Below are 27,422 nucleotides of genomic sequence, written 5' to 3'. Positions count from 1 at the left end.
TCTGTTATTTGCACCATGCAAGTTTCAACCGCCAGTTTGAACTCCACAGTTAATCCTTTACACTCTAAATTCTAATTTCTTAACACTGCACAATACTGTAAATTCCCGTGTGGTCTAGTGGCGAGGTATTGCAGTTTATTCACTGTTTATTCACAAAAAACGAGCTTGTGTGGCATCCATTGCAATAGGCATCTACTTGCAATCGAAGTCAGGCAGTAACTGTTGATGAGGGGGAAACAGAGTTGCCAGATCGCAATGGCCACATTACCAAACTCCTCAATTTTCATTACCAAATTTAACTTTTCATTACCAAATTCGTAAAGCTAGCATTTATTCTTCACTAATTATATATACAAGTGGAAATACAGGTAATCACTCTCCTTATAATTAACAGCATGTTGATTATTTTCACGCTATGTAGGCTAACAGATTAATCAGAATGAGAATACAATCCAACATCTCCATCCTGTGTATTCTCATACATGTGAAAAATCCGTTTGGTAATGCATTATCCTGATTCATTACCAAACGAACTTTTCATTAACATATTGGCCCACATTTGGTAATGAAAAATACCAAATGGCAACCCTGAAAGGTTAGGGGGGAGGAAGGAAAGGGTGAAGGGGCCGTGGTGTAAACAGCTGTTTGGCTCTGTGCAGCTCTTTCAAATTAGGGATGGAAAAAAAATTGGATTTTGGGGGGATTGTTTTCTTTTTTTGGCCCTTTTTGGGTTCCGAAGGTCCAGGCCCACAATGTTCGGTAAGTGAGGTGTCCGGAAAGTATGGGGATTACTATATACAGTCATCCCTTAACATCCACGGTTTTAACATACACGGTTTTGAATATCCACAGAAAGCTACAGAAAAAAATATATATCTTGTTGAACTCTGCTGAAACCGTAACATTATCCCAGGCACAGTTCGGGGCTGTATTAGTACAGTAATGGCATTATCCAGTGAATGAAATATACTGTAACACTCTTCCTTTTGGAGGGAGCTGGGATGAGCACAGCAGTCAGAAGATTCCATGCAGGAGTACACTATTCATTATTTTTAACTTTTAGTGTTCTTGTATTAAATAAAGTAGTTGTTTAGTGTTCTTGCGATTAATAAAATGGTTGTAAACATGCTCATAGGGTTTTTTTTTAAGGCGTGTTTTTGTCATCCAAGCTAGAGCTTGAGATTCGAAGCGCGTCTTGGGGCGCTTGGTTTTTGTCCGCAAAAATAGTCCAGGATACGAGGAACCGAAAAAGTACGTGCCAATTGCAAAGTAAACAGAGGGGTTTGCCGAAGACGATCTTCTGATGAATATGCAACTTACATGTAGCCGTTATTTGAGTTGAACTGGTTCTATATGTCGTTAATATTAGCACCTGCACCCTAATTTTATGTACATAATGCTAATTTCAGGATATTTATCATTTATGTGTCCTTGCTGGCCAATCTCACTCTCCCCAAGCTACACCAAGGCTACTCCCGACCACACTTGGGTGGGATACGAAGACAGTCTTGGTTTTGATGATAAACGCTTGGGCTGGCTTCGTATCACCTTGGCCGACAAGAACAGCGCAGCTTGGTTTTACCGAAGATGGCTTCAAATGCAATCCCTCAGCTTGGACGACAAAAACGCGGCTTTAGTTATATCAGAAAATGGGGGGTCCAGAGGTGTTTTAAAAGGAAGTGGCAGATATCAGCGGACTTTTAACATTCGCTGGTGTCTTTGTTAGTTAACTCACGTGGATGTTAATGGATGCCTCTATATATATATATATATATATATATATATATATATATATATATATATATATATATATATATATATATATATATATATATGTATATATATATATATATATATATATATATACTATATATATATATATATATATATATATATATATATATATATATATATATATATACTATATATATATATATATATATATATATATATATATATATATATATATATATATATATATATATATATATATATATATATATATATATATATATATATATATATATAAATATATATATATATATATATATATATATATATATATATATATATATATATATATATATATATATATATATATATATATATATATATATATATATATATATATATATATATATATATATATATATATATATATCAATCAATCGATCATTTCCTGTGGCACCCCACGGGATGCATAGGGTCTCAATGAACTCTCTCCACCAATATTTGTCTCTTGCCATCTTCTTCAGGTCCCACCAACACTCCTCTCCTGCTTCTTTTTTCATTGTCCTCAACCAGGTTTCCCGCGGCCTACCTCTACCTCTTCTTCCTCTAGCAATCCACTCTGGCACATCCTGTGTTAAACAACCTTCTTTTCTGTATATGTGCCCCAGCCACTTCCAGCGAGACAGTCTCACATATTCATTAACTGGTTCCACTCTCGTAATATCCCTTACTCTTTCATTTGTAACTCTGTCTTGCCACTTTACCCCAAGAATCCTTCTCAGTATTTTATTCTCAACTCCTAATACTTTCTGATCTGTTGCAACTGTACTGTACCATGACTCATGCCCGTAAATTAAAATGGGTCTAACCATGGACTTGTAAATTTTCACTTTAGTATGTACCGAAAGCATATTATTATTCCAAACAGATTTCAACATTCCAACAGCTCGCCAAGCCTGTCTAATCCTCTTCTCAATTTCATTGATTAATGATCCATTAGATGATACAATCGTTCCCAGATATTTAAAGTTTTCTACATTCTTCACCACATTATTCCCAATTACACAATCGATTTGGTTCTCCACGTTCATATTAATAATTTCAGTCTTTCCACAATTTATTACCAATCCCATTTTTTCTCCTTCCTCCACCAGACAATCGAGCACCCTCTGCATCTCGTAAATACTTCCGCAAATCAGTACAATATCATCAGCATAGTCCAAATATATATATATATATATATATATATATATATATATATATATATATATATATATATATATATATATCAGCAGTTTGAGTAACAACTTCAGGACCGGCCTTTCCCAACCGAAGTCGGGACGTAGTCAATGTATCTCTACCACGTAGCTTTGGCTGTCTGGTAGAGACTGTATGGAGGGTTAGAAGTGCATGTAAGTGTAACTGTAGTGTTACAGTAGCTTTAGGTGCGTGTGTAGTCTATGAACCAAGTGTAATCTGCCTCCACAAGCCGACTGGGTGCAGGGATACTTTATTGTAATTGACACTGGTTCAACCACAGCACCACTTATGTCCGCGAAAGTAGTATGTGGCTGGGCGACCTCTCCCAGTTTATTATCCTGGCGAGGCGCAAACCCTGAGAAGAGCTGTATATGGAGAGTCTCCCCACCCATGAGGGTTGTACTCTAATCAGGGGCGAATAAAATCCATGTATAAAGTCAACAACTATGCATGGGCAACGAAGGTTCGGGAGTTCACTTGGCACACCTAATCTCTTTAAGCTGATTTTACAAGAGATGTAAAAATCATGATCTTTCTAAGACAAATCCCGAATGAATGAAACCCCAGGCATGCTCAAGGATTATGCAGGATTGAGCTGGATATTAAACATTAGTGGGTACCCCTGTGGAGGGTTTTGTTGGGTTGATAGTTTTAGAAACTGAGTCTTTGATACATTAAAAACGACTAGATTATTTATACCCCAGTCAGAGATATGAGCCAAGTCAGATATTAGGTGTGCCATAGACTCATCCCTTGTTTGTTCAAGTCGCTGCTGAGATGGACGTTGTGGGAACCAAATGGAAAGGTGAAGGGTGGAATCATCAATGTACAAGTGGATAGGATTAGATGTACAACTTAGAAGATCATTGATGAATAAAAGGAAGAGAGTTGGTGATAGGACAGAGCCCTGAGGAGCACCACTGTTGATAGATGTAGGGGAAGAGCGATGGCAGTCTACAACAGCGGCGATAGAACGACCAGAAAGGAAGTTGAAGATGAAGGCACAGATAGAAGGATAGAAGCTGTATGAGGGCAGTTTGGAAATTAAAGATTTATGCTAGACTCGATTGAAAGCCTTTGAGATGTCAAGTGCGATGGCAAAGCTTTCAATAAAGACTTGAAAGGAGGATAACCAGAAGTATGAAAGGTAGGTGAGAAGACTGCCAATGGAACGTCCCTGACGGAACCCATACTGACGATGAAAAGGAAGGTTATGAGAGGAAAGATGCTTTAAAATCTTTCTGTTAAGAATAGACTTGAAAACTTTTGAGTCACAGGATGTTAAAGCCATTGGACGATAGTTAGACGGTTGGGAATGGTCACCCTTCTTTGGGACTGGATGAATGAGAGCAAACTTTCAGCAAGAAGGAAAGGTGCAACTTGAAAGACAAAGGCGAAAGGGTTTACCTGGGTAAGGTGAAAGCACAAAATCACAATTCTTAAGGACAACAGGAGTGACCCCACCAGGCCCATATGCCTTGTTAGTATTGAGGCCAGTGATGCCAGGAAACACATCAGCTGAAGAAATTTTAATGTCAGCCATGAGGAAGTCAGAGAGAGGAAGTGATGGAGGAACAGCACTGGAATCGTCTAAGGTGGAATTCGGGGAGAAAGTCTGAGCAAAGAGATTTGCTTTATCAGTAGACGAAATAGGTACAAAGCCATAAGTGTAGAAAAGTGGAGGGAAAGATGATGAGGTAATGTTGTTAGAAAGGTTTTTAGCAATGTGCCAGAAAGAGCGGGTAGAATTCGAGTTGGAGAGTTGAGAGCATTTAGTATGGATGAAATAATTTTTAACAGAGCGAAGAACAGACTTAGCATAATTCAGGCCAGGCACATAAAAAAGATGATATTCAGGGGTGGGTTGGCTCTGGTACCATTGGAGGCCCTCTCCTTGTTTTGGACAGCATTAGAACAAGCGTGATTTAACCAAGGCTTTCTTCCATTAGTAAAAGGACATGAGAAAGGAATGTATGATTCCATGCCCGAGAGAATAAGCTCTGTAATATGCAAGGCACACTCAGATGGCTCCCGGCCATGGAAGCAATAATCATTCCAAAGAAAATCAACGAAGTACCGCCTGAGGGCCTCCCAATCTCCAGCTCCAAAGTGCCACAGTCGACGTTTCCTTGGAGGGTCTGAACGCTGTACCACAGCAATATGACAGGTTAGGGTAATAAGGTTATGATCAGAGGAGCTCTGCTGCCCGTACCAGAGCGATAGGAGATGTTAAGGTAATAACGTTCTGATCAGAGGACCCCAACGGAGAGGAAAGATTAATAGTGTAAACAGAAGGATTACTTGTACGGAAGAGGTCAAGTATGCTGGAGCTCTCTCCAAGGTGGTCAGGGATATGGGTAGGGTGCTGTACAAACTGCTCTAGATCATTAAGGATAGAAAAGATGTAGGTTTGTTCAGCAGGTGGGTCAGTGAAAGGAGAGATGATGGTGAACATTGAAATCTCCTACAATGGAGATTTCAGAGAAAGGAGAAATGGATAGGACGTGTTCCATCATAGAAGTAAGATAATCAAAGAATTTTTTATAGTAGAATTAGGCAATAAGTAAACAGCGCAGATATATTTAGTCAGTGAATGACAGGAGAGTCAAAGCCAGAGAGTGGAGAATTCAGAAGAATCAAGTTCAGGAACACGAGAGCAAGATAAGGCCTTATCTTGCTCTTGCGTATGTATACACAACAGCCACCTTTGGCTTTGATATTAATATAGGAAAAGTGGGGGTATACAGAAAAGGGTTTGCTGTCAGTTGCCTCAGACAGCTGAGTCTCGTTAAGGAAGAGAAGGTAAGGTTAAGAGGAGGAGAGGTGATGTTCAACAGAGAGAAAGATAGAGGAAAGGCCGCAAATGTTGCAGAAATGAAGAATAAGTGAGTCAGACAGTTGTTCCAGGCAACTCTTAGAGTCGTCAGTGGGAGAGTGGCAGATGGTAGGGGCATTTATGGTCCCCCCCTAGAGACTTCGAGGCATCATTAATATGCGCCATTTTATTTTTCTGATTTTGAAAAGTAAGTGTAGTGTATACTGTGCATGTACTTTGGTGTTGACAGTTAGAGAAACAGGTATTACAGAGCATGCTGGCCTACTCTCTGTGTGACTGAAACACTGAAAATGTTCAGGAAAGGGGGATGGTCATGAACTAGTCCCGAGAGCTGATGAAATGGGAGCTCCAGCTTTCCCTGTCATCAGGTTTCCACCTACCTTGGGAGTACTGCCCTGCTTGACTGGTATATACAGTATATATATATATATATATATATATATATATATATATATATATATATATATATATATATATATATATATATACGTGTCAAGTGGGGTTGGTGGAGGATTAGTGCCCCTCCCTGTAAAACATTTAACCCTAAGCCCTTGGCCACCCCGTCTGGGATACATGGCGTCTGGCAATGAATGAATGAATATATATATATATATATATATATATATATATATAAAGTAATCCATCTACCATCCGATATTACAGAGCCAAAGGCATGTCCGGAAAGTTGTCCAGTCCAGATAGTGGGCCCCAGCCTCCTGGACTTGTGCTTAACCTGCTGCGTGCTGGCAATTTTTAGCCCTCTGGGTCACCGCAGTGCTGGCCATTTTTCGACCTTTGTTTTTTGGGCTAAAATAATAGATTTTGATGTGGAAACAACAAATTTCGCCATTAAAATGCTCACCAAGGATCGGAAATCAGTTTTATTGAGTCCTGCATAATAGTGTACAGGTATACCCGCTCTCTCACGTTCGCCACGTACGTGAGAGAAAGCCGTTTTCTATGTAAGGTATACTTAGTTATTTATGCTGGGAAGGTATAGCAATGTTCAGGACACTTTTCTGATCACTTTCTCACTTTGAATTCATTATCTTACACTTACTTGAAGATATATACAACCTGACTTCATTATATACAGTCCTGGCACTTTCAAGAAGGTATTTACAACTTGACTTCACTATATAGTCCTTACACTTACAAGAAAATATTTACAACCGACACTTACATGAAAATATTTACATAATGCCTTCAATATGTACAGCACTGGGGGAGGCACACAGGCAGAGTGAGGCAGATTGAGCGTGAGGGGGGGAGCGAGTGAGTGTATGGCCTTGACAGTCTGGGGGATGGTAGAGGAACAGTTGCCTTGCATGCCTGCCAATTGTTACCAGAAATCTTGAAAAATGCGGTCACAGTGAAGATTTTTAATTTAGGCCGTTTTTAAATGACACTGGCACGTGGCGGGTTAAGGACCCTAACCCAGCCTAACTTTGAAAGCCACCTAAATAACTCCCTACCGGACATGCATAGCACCTATTTAAACCTATTTACGACCCTATTCACACCAATAATGGACATAAAACATGAAATAAATGAAAAGGAACCAAGGGATGAGGAATTGGAAGTGACTGTACCTCAGCCAGGGTACTTACAGCAAGTCTGTGGCTGCCTTCTCAAAGGCTTTGGTAGTGGTGAAAATGCTGTTGAAGCATATACAGTAATCCAGTGTTGTGCTGCACTTACAGTAATTCTTTGCACTGTGAGTTATAATTGTTCAACATAGCACATTCTCTTATTTGCACCACGCAAGTTTCAACCACCAGTTTGAACTCCACAGTTAATTCTTTACACTCTAAATTCTAATTTCTTAACACTGTACAATACTCTAAATTGCCATGTGGTCTAGCGGCGAGGTATTGCAGTTCATTCACTGTTTACTCAAAAAAATGAGCACGTGTGGCATCCATTGCAAAAGGCATCTACTCGCAATCGAAGTCAGGCAGTAACTGTTGATGAAGGGGAAACAGAGTTGCCAGATCGCAACGGCCACATTACCAAACTCCTCAATTTTCATTACCAAATTTAACTTTTCATTACCAAATTCGTAAAGCTAGCACTTATTCTTCACTAATTACATATACAACTGGAAATACAGGTAATCACTCTCCTTATAGTTAACAGCATGTTGATTATTTTCACGCTATGTGGGCTAACACATTAATCAGAATGAACATACAGTCTAACATCTCCATCCTGTGTATCCTCATACATGTGAAAAATCCGTTTGGTAATGCATTATCCTTATTCATTACCAAACAAACTTTTCATTAACATATTGGCCCATATTTGGTAATGAAAAATATCAAATGGCAACCCTGAAAGGGGAGGGGGGAGGAAGGAAAGGGTGAAGGGGCCGTGGTGTAAACAGCTGTTTGGCTCTGTGCAGCTCTTTCAAATTAGGGATGGAAAAAAAATTGGATTTTGGGGGGATTGTTTTCTATTTTTGGCCATTTTTGAGTTCCGAAGGTCCAGGCCCGCAATGTTCGGTAAGTGAGGTGTCCGGAAAGTATGGGGATTACTGTACAGTCATCCCTTAACATCCACGATTTTAACATACACGGTTTTGAATAACCGCAGATAGCTACTGAAAAAAATACATATATCTTGTTGAACTCTGCTGAAACTGTAACATTATCCCAGGCACAGATCATGGCTGTATTAGTACAGTAATGGCATTATCCAGTGAATGAAATATACTGTAACACTCTTCATTTTGGAGGGAGCTGGGATGAGCACAGTAGTCAGAAGATTCCATGCAGGAGTACACTATTCATTATTTTTAACTTTTAGTGTTCTTGTATTAAATAAAGTAGTTGTTTAGTGTTCTTGCGATTAATAAAATGGTTGTAAACATGCACATAGGGTTTTTCTTGAAGGCGTGTTTTTGTTGTCCAAGCTAGAGCTTGGGATTCGAAGCGCGTCTTGGGGCACTTGGTTTTTGTCTGCAAAAATAGTCCAGGCTATGAAGAATAAAAAAATTACGTGCCAATCACAAAGCAAACTTAGAGGTTCGCCGAAGACGATCTTCTGACGAATATGCAACTTACATGTAGCCGTTATTTGAGGTGAACTGGCTCTATATGTCGTTAATATTAGCCACCTGCACCCTAATTTTATGTACATAATGCTAATTTCAGGATATTTATCATTTATGTGTCCTTGCTGGCCAATCTCACTCTTCCCAAGCTACACCAAGACTACTCCCGACCACACTTGGGTGGGATACGAAGACGGTCTTGGTTTTCATGACAAACGCTTGGTCCGGCTTCGTATCACTTTGCCCGACAAAAACAGCACAGCTTGGTTTTACTGAAGATGGCTTCGAATCCAATCCCTCAGCTTGGACGACAAAAATGCGGATTTAGTTATATCAGAAAACGGGGGGTCCAGAGGTGTTTTAAAGGGAAGTGGCAGATATCAGCGGATTTTTAACATTCGCTGGTGTCTTAGTTACTTAACCCACGTGGATGTTAATGGATGACTATATATATATATATATATATATATATATATATATATATATATATATATATATATATATATCAGCAGTTTGAGTAACAACTTCAGGTCCGGCCTTTCCCGACCGAAGTCGGACCGATACAGTCAATGTATCTCTACCAAGTGGCTTAGGCTGTCTAGTAGAGACTGTATGTAGGGTTAGAAGTGCTTGTAAGAGTAACTGTAGTGTTATAGTAGCTTTAGGTGCGTGTATAGTCTATGAACCAAGTGTAATCTGCCTGCGCAAGCCGACTGGGTGCAGGCATACTTTATTGTAAGTGATACTGGTTCAACCACAGCACCACTTATGTCCGCAAAAGTAGTATGTGGCTGGGCGACCTCTCCCAGTTTATTACCCTGGCGAGGCGCAAACCCTGAGAAGAGCTATATGTGGGGAGCCTCCCCACCCATGAGGGTTGTACTCTAATCAGGGGCGAATAAAATCCATGTATAAAGTCAACAACTATGCATGGGCAATGAAGGTTTAGGAGTTGGCTTGGCACACCTAATCTCTTGAAGCTTATTTTACAAGAGATGTAATAATCATGATCTTTCTAAGACAAATCCCGAGTGAATGAAACCCCAGGCATGCTCAAGGATTATGCAGGATTGAGCTGAATATTATTAAACATTAGTGGGTACCCCTGTGGAGGGTTTTGTTGGGTTAATAGTTTTAGAAACTGAGTCTTTGATGGATTAAAAACAACTAGATTATTTTTACCCCAGTTAGAGATACTAGCCAAGTCAGACATTAGGTGTGCCATAGACTCATCCCTTGTTTGTTCAAGTCGGTGCTGAGATGGACGTTGTGGGAACCAAATGGAAAGGTGAAGGGTGGAATCATCAACGTACAAGTGGATAGGATTAGATGTACAGCTTAGAAGATCATTGATGAATAAAAGGAAGAGAGTTGGTGATAGGACAGAGCCCTGAGGAGCACCACTGTTGATAGATCTAGGGGAAGAGCGATGGCAGTCTACAACAGCGGCGATAGAACGACCAAAAAAGGAAGCTGAAGATGAAGGCACAGATAGAAGGATAGAAGCTGTATGAGGGCAGTTTGGAAATTAAAGATTTATGCTAGACTCGACTGAAAGCTTTTGAGATGTCAAGTGCGATGGCAAAGTTTTCAACAAAGTTTCGAAAAGAGGATGACCAGAAGTTTGAAAGGGAGGTGAGAAGATTGCCAATGGAACGTCCCTGACAGAACCCATACTGACGATCAAAAGGAAGGTTATGAGAGGAAAGATGCTTTAAAATCTTTCTGTTAAGAACAGACTTGAAAACTTTTGAGTCACAGGATGTTAAAGCAATTGGACGATAGTTAGAGGGTTGGGAATGGTCATCCTTCTTTGGGACTGGATGAATGAGAGCAAACTTCCAGCAAGAAGGAAAGGTGCAACTTGAAAGACAAAGGCCAAAGGGTTTACCTGGGTAGGGTGTAAGCACTAAAGCACAATTCTTAAGGACAAAAGGAGGGACCCCACCAGGCCCATATGCCTTGTTAGTATTGAGGCCAGTGATGCCAGGAAACACATCAGCTGAAGAAATTTTAATGTCAGCCATGAGGAAGTCAGAGGGAGGAAGTGATGGAGGAACAGCACTGGAATCGTCTAAGGTGGAATTGAGGGAGAAAGTCTGAGCAAAGAGATTTGCTTTATCTGTAGAAGAAATAGCTACAGAGCCATAAGTGTAGAAAAGTGGAGGGAAAGATTATGAGGTAAAGTTATTAGAAAGGTTTTTAGCAATGTGCCAGAAAGAGCGGGTAGAATTCGAGTTGGAGAGTTGAGAGCATCTAGTACGAATGACATAATTTTTAACAGAGCGAAGAACAGACTTAGCACAATTCCGGCCAGACACATAAAAAAGATGGTATTCAGGGATGGGTTGACTCTGGTACCTTTTATAGGCCCTCTCCTTGTTGTGGACAGCATTAGAACAAGCGTGATATAACCAAGGCTTTCTTCCATTAGTAAAAGGACATGAGAAAGGAATGTATGCTTCCATGCCCGAGAGAATAAGCTCTGTAATGTGCAAGGCACACTCAGATGGCTCCAGGCCATGGAAGCAATAATCATTCCAAAGAAAATCAACGAAGTACTGCCTAAGGGCCTCCCAATCTGCAGCTCCAAAGTGCCACAGTCGACGTTTCCTTGGAGGGTCTGCAGGCCGTACCAGAGCAATATGACTGGTTAGGGTAATAAGGTTATGATCAGAGGAGCTCTGCTGCCCGTACCAGAGCGATAGGACAGGTTAAGGTAATAACGTTCTGATCAGAGGAGCCCAATGGAGAGGAAAGATTAATAGTGTAAACAGAAGGATTAGTTGTACAGAAGAGGTCAAGTATGTTGGAGCTCTCTCCAAGGTGGTCAGGGACATGGGTAGGGTACTGTACAAACTGCTCTAGATCATTAAGGATAGAAAAGATGTAGGTTTGTTCACCAGGTGGGTCAGTGAAAGGAGAGGTGGTGGTGAATATTCAAATCTCCTAGAATGGAGATTTCAGAGAAAGGAGAAATGGATAGGATGTGTTCCGTCATAGAAGTAAGACTATGAAAGAATTTTTTATAGTAGAATTAGGTGATAAGTAAACAGCGCAGATATATTTAGTCAGAAAATGACAGGAGAACTTAAGTCAAAGAGTGGAGAATTCAGAAGAATCAAGTTCAGGAACACGAGAGCAAGATAAGGTGTTGCGTATGTATACACAACAGCCACCTTTGGCTTTGAAATGACCATAGAAAAAGTAGGGGGATACAGAAAAATGTGTGCTGTCAGTTGCCTCAGACAGCTGAGTCTCGTTAAGGAAGAGAAGGTGAGGTGATGTTCAACAGAGAGAAAGTTAGAGGAAAGGCCGCAAATATTGCAGAAATGAAGAATAAGTGAGTCAGACAGTGGTTCCAGGCAACTCTTAGAGTCGTCAGTGGGAGAGGGCTGATGGTGGGGGCATTTATGGTTCCTCCCCCCGGGGACTCCATGGCATCATTAATATGCGCCACTTTATTTTGCTGATGTTGAAAAGGAAGTGCAGTGTGTACTGTGCACGTAATTTGGTGTTGACATTTAGAGATACTGGTATTACAGAGCATGCTGGCCTACTCCCTGTTTTACTGAAACACTGAAAATGTTCAGCAAAGGGGGATGGTCAGGAACTAGTCCCGAGAGCTGATGAAATGTGAGCTCCAGCTCTCCCTGTCATCAGGTTTCCGCCCACCTTGGGAGTACTGCCCTGCTTGACTTCGTTTTGTTTCGTTTTTAAAGGCTCCAACATGCTTGCATGTGTCGGCCTTGGTCATCTAATGGGGGCTCTCCATGCTGCACGATCCATTGCAGCCTCCCTGTTCAGTCCCTTAACTCTAAGGTCACACTTAATGACCTCGTCCCATGTCTTTCTCGGTCTACCCCTCATAACCCCACCCCCAATATTAACACTTCTCACCTTCCTCACCCAATTATCATCCCCCATCCTCTCCACATGTCCAAACCACCTCAATCTACCTCTCCTCATCACAACACCAATACACTCCAGTCCCATCCTACCTCTCAACTCTTCCATTGTAAACCCAGCCCCTCCAGGCCTTGGACGCAGGGACGCACTGCACATCCACCTAATCAATGTCATTTCTGTACGTCTGAGCCAGCGAATATCTTCCTCCTTCACTGCCCAGGTCTCACTGCCATACAGCATTACACTTCTAACACATGCTGCATACAAAGACCCCGTAGCACGTAGGGAGAGCCCTCTCAATGTCAGGAGAGGCAAAAGCTGCCTGAACTTCTTCCAACCACTTCTCACCCTAGCCACAGAGCTAGCCCCAGCCCCACGTCCAGCACACAACATGTCTCCCAAATAACAAAACTCTTCCACACACTCAAGAGATTCACCAGCAAGTTCAATCCTTTCACGTCTGACAATCTCCACCTGCTCACCCCGGCTCACCGTACACATAAAATCAGCATTATCTCACAGTCTACCTCTGATACCACTACATCTCTTATGCACCCATATACCACACACACTGCACAAGATGGAATTACTTCCCATGACCTTGTGGCAAACTGCACATGGCCACTCTCCCTCGTCTTTGACAGTACTGCCACCTACCCTAGATATCATCACTTTTGTTTTATCTGCGTTTACCCTTAAACCCTTTTGCCCCATTCCATCTCTCCACTTGTATGTATATATATATATATATATATATATATATATATATATATATATATATATATATATATATATATATATATATATATATATATATATATATATATATATATTAATCTCTCTCTCTCTCTCTCTCTCTCTCTCTCTCTCTATATATATATATATATATATATATATATATATATATCCCTCTACTCTCCGATGTAATTGAGCCAAAGGCATGTCCGGAAAGTGGTCCAGTCCGGATAGTGGGCCCCAGCCACCTGGAGTTGTACTTAACCCGCCCCATCCCGACGTTTTCTGGGCAGTGGTACACCCCAGTCCCGACATTTTTGGACCTTTTTTTTTTGGCTCAAACATCCGCTTTTGGTGAGAAACATCGAAAATTCATAGAAAAATTGCTCACCTGAGGTTTAAAATACTCGATCTACTTACGAGTACGTCCTTACCTGACTGGATTTTCTAACAGGCTGGCACCAGAGAAAACGAGTTCTATGGGAGAGTAACTATTTTATCCACTCATAAACGGTATTTATTTATTTACTTGGTATGAATTTATATGTAGTACAAGAGTATATTGGTTTTCAAACAGTAATATAGGCATTATAAGCATTGTTTCACTCACTAATTAATCACCATTCATGACCTTTTTTTCCCACATTACCTGATCATCATTTCTGACTGTTTCATCCTCTAATGCTATGTAAACTTTGTCCTCCACATTGTCATCGATTGGGGAATCACTCTGGGCCTGAATGTCTTTATTGGCCAGGTCACTGGTAACAGGTGAATTGCCGAGACAATGGCGTGCAGGGGGGGGGGGAGAGGTTATGCGGTGTAAGGCATTGTCCCTGCTTGGCATTTTGTAGAGGAATAGAGGAGGGTGTCCCGTGTATACGTGCCAAAAATCACTCGTGAAATCACTCGCGAAAATTGAAAATTGTGCAAATTAGGGACCTTGCAATGTTGCCGCGTTAATTCACGTCTCCGGGATATGAGTGCATATCATGTGAGGACGTGAATTTACTTCTCCGGGATATGAGTGTACATCATGTGAGGATGTGAATTCACGTCTCCGGGACGCGGCGGGTTAAGGACCCTAACCCAGCCTAACTTTGAAAGCCACCTAAATAACTCCCTACCGGACATGCATAGCACCTAATTAAACCTATTTTCGACCCTATTCACACCAATAATGGACATAAAGCATGAATTAAATGAAAAGGAACCAAGGAAATAGGAATTAGAAGTGACTGTACCCCAGCCAGGGTACTTACAGCACTTCTGTAGCTGCCTTCTCAAAGGCTTTGGCAGTGGTGAAAATGCTTTTAAAGCACGTACAGTAATCCAGTGTTGTGCTGCACTTACAGTAATTCTTTGCACTGTGAGTTATAATTGTTTAACACTGCACATTCTGTTAATTGCACCACGCCAGTTTCTACCGCCAGTTTGAACTCCACAGTTAATCATTTGCACTCTAAATTCTAATTTCTTAACACTGCACAACACTGTAAATTCCCGTGTGGTCTACTCTAAATTCTAATTTCTTAACACTGCACAACACTGTAAATTCCCGTGTGGTCTAGTGGCGAGGTATTACAGTTTATTCACAAAAACGAGCACGGGTGGCATCCATTGAGATAAGCATCTACTTACAATCGAAGTTAGGCAGTAACTGTTGATGAGGGGGAAACAAAGTTCCCAGATCGCAAAAGCCACATTACCAAACTCCTCAATTTTCATTACCAAATTTTTGTTTTCATTACCAAATTAAAAAAGCTAGCATTTATTCTTCACTAATTATATATACATGTGGAAATACATGTAACCACTCTCCTAATAATTAACAGCATGTTGATTATTTTCACACTATATAGGCTAACAGATTAATCAGAGAGAGCATACGATCCACCATCTCCATCCTGTGTATCCTCATACATGTGAAAAATCCGTTTGGTAATGCTTTATTCTGATTCATTACCAAACGAACTTTTCATTACGAAATTGGCCCACATTTGATAATGAAAAATACCAAATGGCAACCCTGAAAGGGGAGGGGAAGGGGGTAGGAAGGAAGGGTGAAGGGGCCGTGGTGTTACCAGGCGTTCAGCACTGTGCGGCAATTTAAAATTAGGGGTGGGAAAAAATTCGAATTTTGGGAGGGTTTTCTTTTTTTTGGCCTTTTTGGGTTCCGAAGGTCCTGGCCCACAATGTCCAGTGAGTGGGCGTCCGGATAGTACGGGGATTACTGTATACAGTCATACCTTAACATCAACGATTTTAACATACTCGGTTTTGAATATCCATGGATGGCTACAGAAAAAAATAATATATATCATGTATATATCATTATCCCATGCACAGTTCGTGGCTGTTTTAGTACAGTAATGCCATTATCAAGTGAATGAAATATACTGTAACATTCTTCCTTTTGGACGGAGCTGGGATGAGCACAGTAGTTAGAAGCGGCCATGCACGAATACACTATTCATTATTTTTAACTTTTTTTTATGCAAGGAAGAAGGAACCAAAGGCCATGAGCCCACAATGACAGTTCCCTCCAAGAAAAGGACAAAATACAAAATACAATAGAGAGTGTTCTTGTATTAAATAAAGTAGTTGTTTAGCGTTCTTGTGTTTAATAAAGTGGTTGTAAACATGCACATGGAGTTTTTCTTTAGTTATATATGGAAATGTAGGGTCCAGAGGTGTTTTTAAGGGGGGGCAGCAGACATCCGTGGATTTTTAACATTCGCAGGTGTCTTTTACCTAACCCCCGCGGATGTTAAGGGATGACTGTATATATATATATATATATATATATATATATATATATATATATATATATATATATATATATATATATATATATATATCATCATCATCATCATCAGCCGTTTGAGTATCAACTTCAGGACCGGCCTTTCCCGACCGAAGTCGGGACGATACAGTCAATGTATTTCTACCAAGTGGCTTAGGCTGTCTGGTAGAGACTGTATGTAGGGTTAGAAGTGCTTGTAAGTGTAACTGTAGTGTTGGAGTGGCTTTTGGTGCGTGTGTAGTCTGTGAACCAAACGTAATCGGCCTGCGCAAGCCAACTGGGTGTAAGCATACTTTATAGTAAGCGACACTGGTTTAACCACAGCACCCCTTATGTCCGCGAAAGTAGTATGTGGCCTGGTGAACTCTCCCAGTTGATTACCATGGCATGGCATGAACCCTGGTTCACCTGTGTACAAAAATGCACACTCTACCGTTGTACCACAGAGGCTTCATATATATATACAGTAGAACCCCGGAATTCGTACACAATTCATTCCTGGAGGCTGTACGAGTTGCTAATTGTTCGAAAACCAAATCATTTTTTTCAATAAGAAACAATGTAATTTGCATTAATCCATTCTTTAGTATGGATAAAAAGGTAGATTTTGCCATACTATAACGAATGACAAGATCGGAAACACAGGTTCCACTTTCAAACTTTGCAATGAGTTCTTTTTTCATGTCAGTTGTTGTTTCTACTGCTTTACTTTTAGCTCTAGCTGACTCACTAATCCCTTGGGACCCATGATTATGTAAAATTTTCTAACGAAAATACATAATTCATCCCAAAGTTTAATCGAGCCTGTATGACTGATGCATAGTTGGCAAAAGACAAAGCCAGGCTTGCAACCATGTGGCACCTAAAACGCCACATCTCTTAGTGCGAATAACGGGTCACCGTATGAAAAATGGAGAGATTTTTGGGCGAAAAAGCTGTACGAAAACCGAGTTGCACGAGTTGAGAGGCGTACAAATTCCAGGGTTCCACTGTATATATATATATATATATATATATATATATATATATATATATATATATATATATATTCATTTTTCATTCATTGCCAGACGCCATGTATCCCAGACGGGGTGGGCAATGGCTTAGAGTTAATTATTTTACAGGGAAGGGCACTAATCCTCCACCAATCCAGCATTTTTGACATATATATATATATATATATATATATATATATATATATATATATATATATATATATATATATATATATATATATGCACACTACCTTGCATGTTCACTGGTGGTGGATAGGGGAATGTCTCATAGATAATTAGACGAGATAACATCTTAGACGGCATGGACCGTGGGACCCCTATGGGCGTATATGCACCACCGAATATACTGACGAAGGAGGCAAGAAAATAACTTCTCACCATAAACTGTGGTAGGGACGTGAGATTATTCCCTACAATCCTCCTTACCAAACATCTTACGGGTGTGCCTGTTGGATCTTCATCGACTAATGGTGCTGCCGCACTGCATCCTTTGCCTACCAGCGGTGTGCCACCAAAAGTGAGCAGGCACTGTCTCAGTAGATAATAGAATGGGACATTAAAGAAGTTGAAATTTATGAACGTCTTCACATACAGTATAAAAAGCTTTGCAGCAGATTATACACTTGAGACCTTGCTGACTGAATTAGAAAACATTACTTGTGATATTGTAGGTCAAAGCGATATTTACAGAAAAGAAGAAAATTAATTCAGTTTCAAGACACCAACCACCTCTTTTACAACAGAGGCAAAATTATAGAATTAGTGGTGTCGGATTACTAATTAACAGACATCTTGAAGGAACATTATTAAATTCATCTGTGTTTCTACCACAGTATCATGGATTATATGAGACTGTACATAAGATACACCCTGTAAGCAATACAACTGTATGCACACACTTCTCAAAGCACAGATGAATAAATAGAAACATTGTATGATGACATCTAACAGACTACAAAAGAAGACATGATCAGATACATTATACTCATTAAAGACTTTAATTAAAAAGCTGGTAAACAAAAAAATAAAAAATGGAGATGCATATATGGGAAAATTTGGTGTATGAGAGAGGAACCACAGAGGTGAAAGCGTGGAACATTTTGCCGATATGAATGACAAGAGAATAATGGAAAAAAAAAATCCACAAAAGAACATGGACGAAAATGGACATGGAGAAGCCCAAATGAAGAAACAATGCATGATACTGACTTCATTATTAAAGATAAGAACACGATCAATGTCACAATTATCAAGAAACTAAATATGTGATGTGATCACGGAAAGATGGGTGGCACAGAGAGATTCATTTTCAAAAATGAAAGAAAGAAACTTTTCAAAAACATGAAGAAGTACCCATTAAATAAGTAAGTGAAAACACAACTGCCTTTCCGTTAAAAATAAAGAACAGATTTCAGGCTATAAGAAAAAGCTCCATTTACTTAGATATAAAGGAAAACAAGCCTGTAGGCAACGTTGGCCAGCTCTAAGCGGACCAAGCTTTGCTAGCGACCGGAAATCAGTTTCGATGCTAAGAGTCATTTCTGTATGGAGGTAAACCAGTGCAACATTCGCTTTTCTTATTTTCATATTTTCTGCACTTGATGACCTTTGACCTCTGATCTGGCGAATATAGGTCATGCATGTACGAAGCAGATTTGTTGTACTCCTTAACGTCTATAAACATCTAAAGTTTCAGTGGATTCCATTAACCCAATGTGGAGCTAGGGAACTTGAAATTCGCAGAATGGCCCCCCAGAGGTACACCTTCTAGTTGGCACTGCCAGCGACTGGAAGTGCTTTAACACTAAATACCATTTTTATATGAAGGTACTCCAGTGCAACATTGCACCTAAGAATCATGGCCCTGGCTTAATAATATTCGGAGCCTTAACTTTTCACGGGAGCGCAGTCATAATTTTAGGTATTTTCACCATTTTGGCATTTTTGACTTCGCCCCTGACCCGGCCAATGTAACACATAGGTGTGGATATGGAGTCAAATACGCTGAGTTCTAATGAGACGCAGGGAGAATTATATACTGTACAGATACATTTGGCTGTATTAAGGTAATTTAGTCTGCATAATGAGCAACCAAGATCAGTAAAGGCCAAGTTCATAGTAGTGCCAATCGTATTCTGAATTAATTTAGCGACAGTGCCACCCTTGTTACTTAAGTTGGTGACGAAATAGTAACCAGGAAAACTGTATGGGGATAGGTCAGCAGAGAGATTTGGCTTTTTGTGAGGAATGCGACTAGAGGGGCCATAAATTCCAGTAAGAAGTGAATGGAATTTAGACTGGTATTAAGATCTCGGACGTTGATAAATTTTAAGGCCGAACCTACACTTCTCTGCTGATGAGCATAATTTTGTTTGCAGCAACCGCAGCTGCTGGCACAGTCGCTTGATGACCACCAGGAGAGTCCTGTTCTACTAGCCTTACCTTGTCGGTGGTGGCAATCCAAGGTACCATGCATTTGCTCTTAATATTGCAGCGGGCATTGTTAAGTGGTGGGATGAAACAAATGCTGTGATGTCTAATGTGTACGTAGTGTGACGTAAACAATTGGAGGATATGTTAATGAGAGTATAGTGGCCTACTGTCTGTGTCAATGAAAACACTGAATATGTTCAACAAAGGGAGACGATTGGAAACAGGCTCTGAGGACTGGTGAAGCAGGAGCTCCAGCTTTCCTTGCCACCAGCTTGCCAGCCACCTCAGGAGTACTGCCCTGTTCGACTGGTGTTACAATTTACATCCTTCGGGTAATACCTGTTTTTTAGTAAATTGTTTTAGTGCAATCTCTCCACATCCACTCTACGAGGGTATGATCTTACTGTCTGGACTTTTTTTTTTTTTTTTTGCTAGGCTTGTGTCCAGATGAATCAGGAGAGTGACTGTGTTACATTTGATTTTTCATTTTCTTCATGAGTTAGTGATGGCACTAAAACTTTACACTTTAATTTTTTTTCCTGATAAAACAATCGGAGCAAAGATTACATAAAAAAGGTACCCGACCAGGCGAGAAAGATAATTCACATACACCCTAGAACATCGACAGTAAACTGACATTAACATGAGAGCAAGAAGTCTGGAGAATTTGGGTGGATACCCAGATCAAATTCTGGATGACAATAACGAACACACTCATCAGCCTTCCCTCCCCCCCAGAAAAAAAGTTATCATGATATCTTACTCAGTAATGGTGCATTCACCCCAGTATGAGGAAATAAGTAAACAATGAATTAGTATACATCTATAAACCACAAAGATTCCAAACGTTAACACGAGTACCCATGAAAAACACGGAAAATAAAAAGTAACACGCACTCAGTATCCTCATTCAACTGGACACAAGTCCAGCAAATGATTTATAAAAATCCAGATCGGTAAGATCATGCCAGTTAACAAGAATCCACCTGAAACACCTCGACACCATTATCAATTTACCATAAACATGGTCATTGAAATTTTCACCTTTTCCTGTACTCGCAACCAAATCCCCGACATCCAGTTGAATGCAGTTAACATCCATCTACTCAGACCAGGCAAACGACCCAATATTTCATTGTTTTTGATCAATATCTGTGTAATGCACACGATCCAAAATGGTGGAAAGACTAAGAACATCACCTCCCACATTCCTATGTCCGACTCTCATCGTGGATTTCAGCCCAGGTGTTCAAACATCACACACCTTTCTAAGCTGACCCAATTCATCTTAACTGATTTCAAAAAGGAAACCTCATTAAGACATAAACAAAGCTTTCGATCCACTACCAAGGCGTAAAATGATTAACTTGATCTCAAGCATAAACAAGGAAGACACTGAAAAAAACAGGTAAGCAACTTCCTCTTGAACAGACACGCCAAGTGGTAAACCACAGCCTATGGTTCAGATTCAGGCTACTACCCAGCAGTATCCACATGGGTTTTTAATTTTCCCTTCAGGTTATAACACTTCTCCTTTCATCGGTAACGATAAGGTTGTATGCTGATGACCTAGCAAATGTTTCACAACACTCTATCGCTCAACAAGTAGTAGATCATCTCAGTTACTTGAACAAACACTAGTTTGAACAAAATTAAAATTACCGCATTACCAACAATCAACTGTTACTCTCTTCCTTCCATATAGACAATAAATCTCAAGCTAACAATCAAGTCTCGCCTTTTAACCAAATCAATTGGCTTGGAGAGAGATCCCCAAATCCTTGAACTTGACGTACACTAGATACTTACATGATTTTCTGTCCACTCACGATTCTTAAAAACACTCTGACATTATCTTTGTACATCTCATTGAATCAATGAAATAGTGAACTGTGTGAGCCCCTGCTGAGCCCCAACATAACAGCCACAGACGTGGATATTAGACAGAGACCACTGATACACATCGCTAGTCCCAAGAACCAAAAGTACTCCCAGGTCAAGGATCACATGAATTAAAATTGTACACAATTCATTATTCTGCAAACATTCCATCACATCAATGTGATTATACTGCAACACCTTTAATGAAAATATAAAACAAGCATCTTTTTCATGATAACCAGACTGTCTCAAAAATCCCTTCTTCTCCTTCCAACACTATATTTCACAAAGATACTGTATACAGAACCACGTAGCCACATCAGCCATCCAAAACTTCAACCATACATGCTTCACAGAACCCTCATCAAACATTTATCACTGGAAACTACGATTCAGAGAAAGACTCTCATGGACCTAGTCAGGCGAAGTGTGGCTCTCATCCTTCCCTCCTTAACTACCAAGGCATTAGACGACTGAGCAGACGGTAATACAACTCCTAACATAACGAACCTTTCCCTTAAAAAAAAAAAAAAAAAATCTCTGAGGACAATAACCAGTCTCCTGAGTCCACTAAGTTCAAGCCTAGATGAGGCTGGAGCCACAATAATAACAATACGAGCTGCTTGTCCCCACGCTAAAGTCCTGACGACTAAGTCTTACGTGATCCTTGCCGTGTACAGCGGTTTCTTTGTTATGCGCTGATTTCGAGTTATACGGCCACTCTATAAGACTATGCGATCTTTTCATCGGGACTTATTAATCGGCATATTGTTCCTTCAGCATATGAAAATGAATAACTTGCACTCCTTGTCTCTTTTCCGACTTGCCTACGTTATTACCTAACAACCTACCTTACCTCCCTGCCTATCTTTTCTTGCTACCCACCTTTTTTTTTTTTTTTTTTTTTTATGCGAGGAAGAAGGAACCAAAGGCCATGAGCCCGCAGTAACAGTTCCCTCCAAGAGAAAAACAAAATACAATAGAGAGCCAAATTCAAGATCCGATCATTTTGAGATGCCTGGACACACTACGTTTGAAAGACTGGAGATCATAGGCAGAAGGAAATACAGACAGAGGGAGACAGTTCCAGAGCTGACCTGTTGCATAAATGAAAGACTGGGAGTAACGGTTAACTCTTGCATTAGAGAGTTGGACAGAAAAGGGATGAGAGTTTGCTGCCAGACGGGTGCTACGCGCCCGTCGTAGAGGTCGAGGAATGCAAGCAGACAGTTCAGAGGAGCAGTGACCATTAAAGTAGCGATAGAAAAGAGATAAAGATGCAACAGTGCGGCGAAGAGACAGAGGTTGAAGGGAGTCAGTAAGAGGAGGAGAGTTAATGAGATGAAAAGCCTTTGACTCCACCCTATTGAGAAGAGCTGTATGTGGGGAGCCTCCCCACACATGAGAGTTGTACTTCACACAGGGGCGGATAAAACCCCTGTATAGAGTCAACAATTGTGCAGGGGTAAAGAAAGAGCGGAGTCGGCTTAGCACACCCAATCTCTTGGAAGCAGATTTTACAAGAGATGTAATATGATCTTTCCAAGATAAGTCCCGAGTAAATGAAACCCCAAGCATGTTCAAGGATGATGCAGGATTAATCTGAATATTATTAAACATTAGTGGGTATACCTGTGGAAGATTTTGTCGGGTTGATAGGTGTAGGAACTGAGTCTTAGATGCATTAAAGACAACCATATTATTTTTACCCCAGTCAGAGATATGAGCCAAGTCAGACATTAGGTGTGCCATAGCCTCATCCCTTGTTTCTTGAAGTAACTGTTGAGATGAGCGTTGCGGGAACCGAATGGAAAGGTGAAGGGTGGAGTCATCAGCGTATGAGTGGATAGGGTTAGATGTACAGCTTAGAAGATCATTGATGAATAAAAGGAAGAGAGTTGGTGATAGGACAGAGCCCTGAGGAACACCACTGTTGATAGATCTAGGAGAAGAACGATGGCCGTCTACGACAGCAGCTATAGAACGACCAGAAAGGAAGCTAGCGATGAAGGCACAGATAGAAGGATAGAAACCGTAGGAGGGCAGTTTGGAAATTAAAGATTTATGCCAGACTCGATCGAAAGCCTTTGATATGTCAAGTGCAATGGCAAAGCTTTCGCCAAAGTCCCGAAAGGAGGATGACCAGGAGTCTGAAAGGTAGGTGAGAAGATCGCCAGTGGAGCGTCCCTGACGGAACCCATACTGACGATCGGAAAGAAGGTTGTGATAGGAAAGATGCCTTAAAATTTTTCTATTAAGAATTGACTCGAAAACTTTTGAAATACAGGACGTTAAAGCAATTGGACGATAGTTGGAGGGTTGGGAGTGGTCACCCTTCTTTAGGACTGGCTGAATGAGAGCAAACTTCCAGCAAGAAGGAAAGGTACAAGTTGACAGACAAAGGCGAAATAGTTTGCCTAGGCAGGGTGTTAGCACAGAAGCACAGTTTTTGAGAACAACAGGACGGACCCCATCAGGCCCATATGCCTTGTTAGTACTGAGGCCAGTAATGGCAGAAAATACATCAACTGAAGAAATTTTAATGTCAGCCATGAGGAAGTCAGAGGGGGGAAGTGATGGAGGAACAGCACCGGAATCGTCTAAGGTGGAATTGGAGGAGAAAGTCTGTGCGAAGAGATCTGCTTTATCAGTAGAAGAAATAGCTACAGAACCATCAGAGTAGAAAAGAGGAGGGAAGGATGATGAGTTAAGTTGTTAGAAAGATTTTTGGCAAGGTGCCAGAAGGAGCGGGAAGAATTCGAGTTGGAGAGTTGAGAGCATTTAGTATGGATGAAATTATTTTTAGTAGAGCGAAGAACAGACTTAGCACGATTCCGGGCAGAAACGTAAAGATTATGTGATTCAGGGGTGGGTTGGCTCCGGTACCTTTTGTAGGCCTTCTCCTTGTTGCGGACAGCATTAGAACAAGCGTGATTAAACCAAGGCTTTCTTGCATTAGCCAAAGGATATGAGAAAGGAATGTATGCTTCCATGCCCGAGAGAATAATCTCCATAATGCGCAAGGCACACTCAGATGGCTCACGGCCATGGAAGCAATAATCATTCCAGGGAAAATCAAAGAAGTACTGCCTGAGGGCCTCCCAGTCCGCGGCTCCAAAATGCCAGAGACGACGTTTCCCTGGAGGGTCCGCAGGCCGTACTGGAGCGATAGGACAGGTTAAGGTAATAAGGTTGTGATCGGAGGAGCCCAACGGAGTGAAAAGATTAACAGAGTAAGCAGAAGGATTAGTTGTGAGGAAGAGGTCAAGTATGTTGGAGCTCTCTCCAAGGCGGTCAGGGATACGGGTAGGGTGCTGTACAAGCTGCTCTAGGTCATTAAGGATAGAAAAGATGTAGGCTTGTTCACCAGGTGGATCCGTGAAAGGAGAGGAGAGCCAAAGGTGGTGGTGAACATTGAAATCTCCAAGAATGGAGATTTCAGAGAAAGGAGAAATGGAGAGAATGTGTTCCATCGTAGAAGCAAGATAGTCGAAGAATTTTTGATAGTCAGTAGAATTAGGGGATAAGTAAACAGCACAGATATATTTAGTCAGAGAATGACAGGAAAGCCGAAGCCAGAGAGTGGAGAATTCAGAAGAATCAAGTTCAGGAACACGAGAGCAAGATAAGTCGTTGCGTATGTATACACAACAGCCACCTTTGGCTTTGAAATGAGTATAGAGAAAGTAGGAGGATACAGAAAAGGGTTTGCTGTCAGTTGCCTCAGACAGCTGAGTCTCCGTTAGAAAAAGAAGGTGAGGTTTAGAGGAGGAGAGGTGGTGCTCAACAGAGCGAAAGTTTGAGGAAAGGCCGCGAATGTTGCAGAAATGAAGAAGAAGAGAGTCAGACAGTGGTTCCAGGCACCTCGAGTCGTCACCGGGAGAGGGGCAGATGGCGGGGGCATTTATGGTCCCCCCCCCTGGGGACTCCGAGGCTGGGTGAATTGACGCCATTTTGGTGAATTTTGAATAGGAAGTGTAGTGTGTACTGTGCATGTAGTTTGGTGAAGATAGATAGAGAAATTTGTACTGGAGAGCATGCTGGCCTACTCTCTGTGTAACTGAGACTTCTCTGCCTACCTACATACCTACTTCCCTGCCTACCCACATACCTTTCTACTTCATTGGCGACTTCCCTGCCTACCTACATACCTTTCTACTTGCCTCCTTCTGTATCTACATCTCTGCCTGTTTCCTTGCGTACCTTCTTTCCTGTCATCCTACTTGTTTACGTATACACCAGACGCCCTACCTGCCTCTCTGCTTTCCTATGTCTTGTACTACCTCCTTGCCGACCTCCCCACCTTTCTCCCTTTCTATCTTCCTCCATGCCTAGCTACCTACCTACCCACCTTCCTATCTACACACCTCTCTACTTACCTACTTACACCCCTGCCTATCTAACTACTCATCTCTCTGCCTGTTCTCTGCTTGTGTCCACTATCAAATTAGGTAATGACACAGACTTTTTTTTGTCAGTTTCTATTGGGCTATATCAAAACTGTGATGTGGGAAAAAATACCAGCATTTTGAACGCCTCACCAAAGAAACAAGTGTTATGCCTATAACCTTATAAGTCAATACGTGTTTAGTTATTCTGATCTCGGGGTTGTTTTGAGTGTGTAGACCACTCCAACGACATCTGTCTTTAAAATCGCTCTCTAAATGCGGGGTCCAGAGCCCGGACTAACGAATGGAAAACCCTCACTTCGACTCAAGCGCATGGCCCTTGACTCCGTCTTGGGGAACAAAATTTTGGCCAGAAGATTCGTATTTTTATAGGTAAAGACAGCCAGAAAAACTGGCTGATTACACAAAGAAGCAGAAATGTAGAGGTTAGGTTTTCAAACACTTAGCTGGTTGGGCATCTGAAAGATCTGAAGAATCTTGATCTAAAATACTGCTTACCATACAATAGTAGAATGGAAAGGAATCATGCTTATGGTTTTGCCGTTTTTAAATTCCAAACTCCACATATGAATCCTTTCATGGTCACAACAGTGTGATCCAGCTAGGCCAGGTGATGTTATGCAGCTGAAAGTGAAACAAAGGAGCCTGAATGTTGATACAGGTACCCTTAATGCTCTACAGATGGGACTACTCTAATATTTTAGTTCAGATAACGCAAAGCGATTTTTTATCACTAGTAAGTAATAGAAGTGTACGAATGGCAGCGGTGTAGGCATGCTACTAATGTGTATGTGGCACTGCAGGGTGGACTGAAGGCTGTGGTATGGACTGACGTGCTGCAGCTGCTGATTATGGTGGCTGGTCTGGCTGCCGTCGTTATCAAGGGCTTATTGGATGTGGGCAGCTTTCAGGAGGTGTGGCGGGTGGCGGTGGACCACAACAGAGCCGGACCACAAATCTTTACGTAAGAGGGCACTTCGGGGCAAAATTTTGTCTAATATTCCACCTCTTCTGCTTCCCAAAATCCTCTGATGCCTATTCCCTCTCCTCTTTTGCCTCCCACTCTCTTTTGCTGCCTAGTGTATCATATCTTTTACGTTTCACTGTGCTCTGCTGGCTAATGTTTCACCTTTTCTGCTCTTCCCTATCAATTGGTAGCTAATATATTATCTCTTCTGTTTTTCACTTTCCTCTGCTGCTAAATTTTCTGTGCGTCTGCATTTCACTACCCTCTGCTGGCTAAAACTTGTAAGTCAGGACAGGCTTGGTATGTTTCTTTTGTTCATACAGCTTTACAAGAGCCTTTTCAGTCTGTAATAAAATTTCATCTAATAATTCAATTATTTAGAAT

The 27,422-nt window shown here is 41.0% G+C and overlaps 1 protein-coding gene across 1 annotated transcript in view; it reads left to right on the top strand.

Annotated features, from left to right (window-relative positions):
• LOC145405864 (sodium-dependent multivitamin transporter-like) overlaps positions 1-27,422 on the top strand; it is a 124,410-nt gene that overhangs the window by 40,859 nt on the left and 56,129 nt on the right. The window contains exon 4 of the mRNA XM_080277120.1: positions 26,875-27,035. Coding sequence (XP_080133246.1) covers positions 26,875-27,035 — 161 coding nt within the window. The remainder of the gene's footprint in view (positions 1-26,874; positions 27,036-27,422) is intronic.

Source organism: Coenobita brevimanus, chromosome 68 (genome assembly GCF_032717465.1).
Source record: "Coenobita brevimanus isolate Jiangsu-jjx chromosome 68, ASM3271746v2, whole genome shotgun sequence".
Lineage (NCBI taxonomy): Eukaryota > Metazoa > Arthropoda > Malacostraca > Decapoda > Coenobitidae > Coenobita > Coenobita brevimanus.
This window is presented reverse-complemented; position numbering and strand designations above follow the sequence as displayed.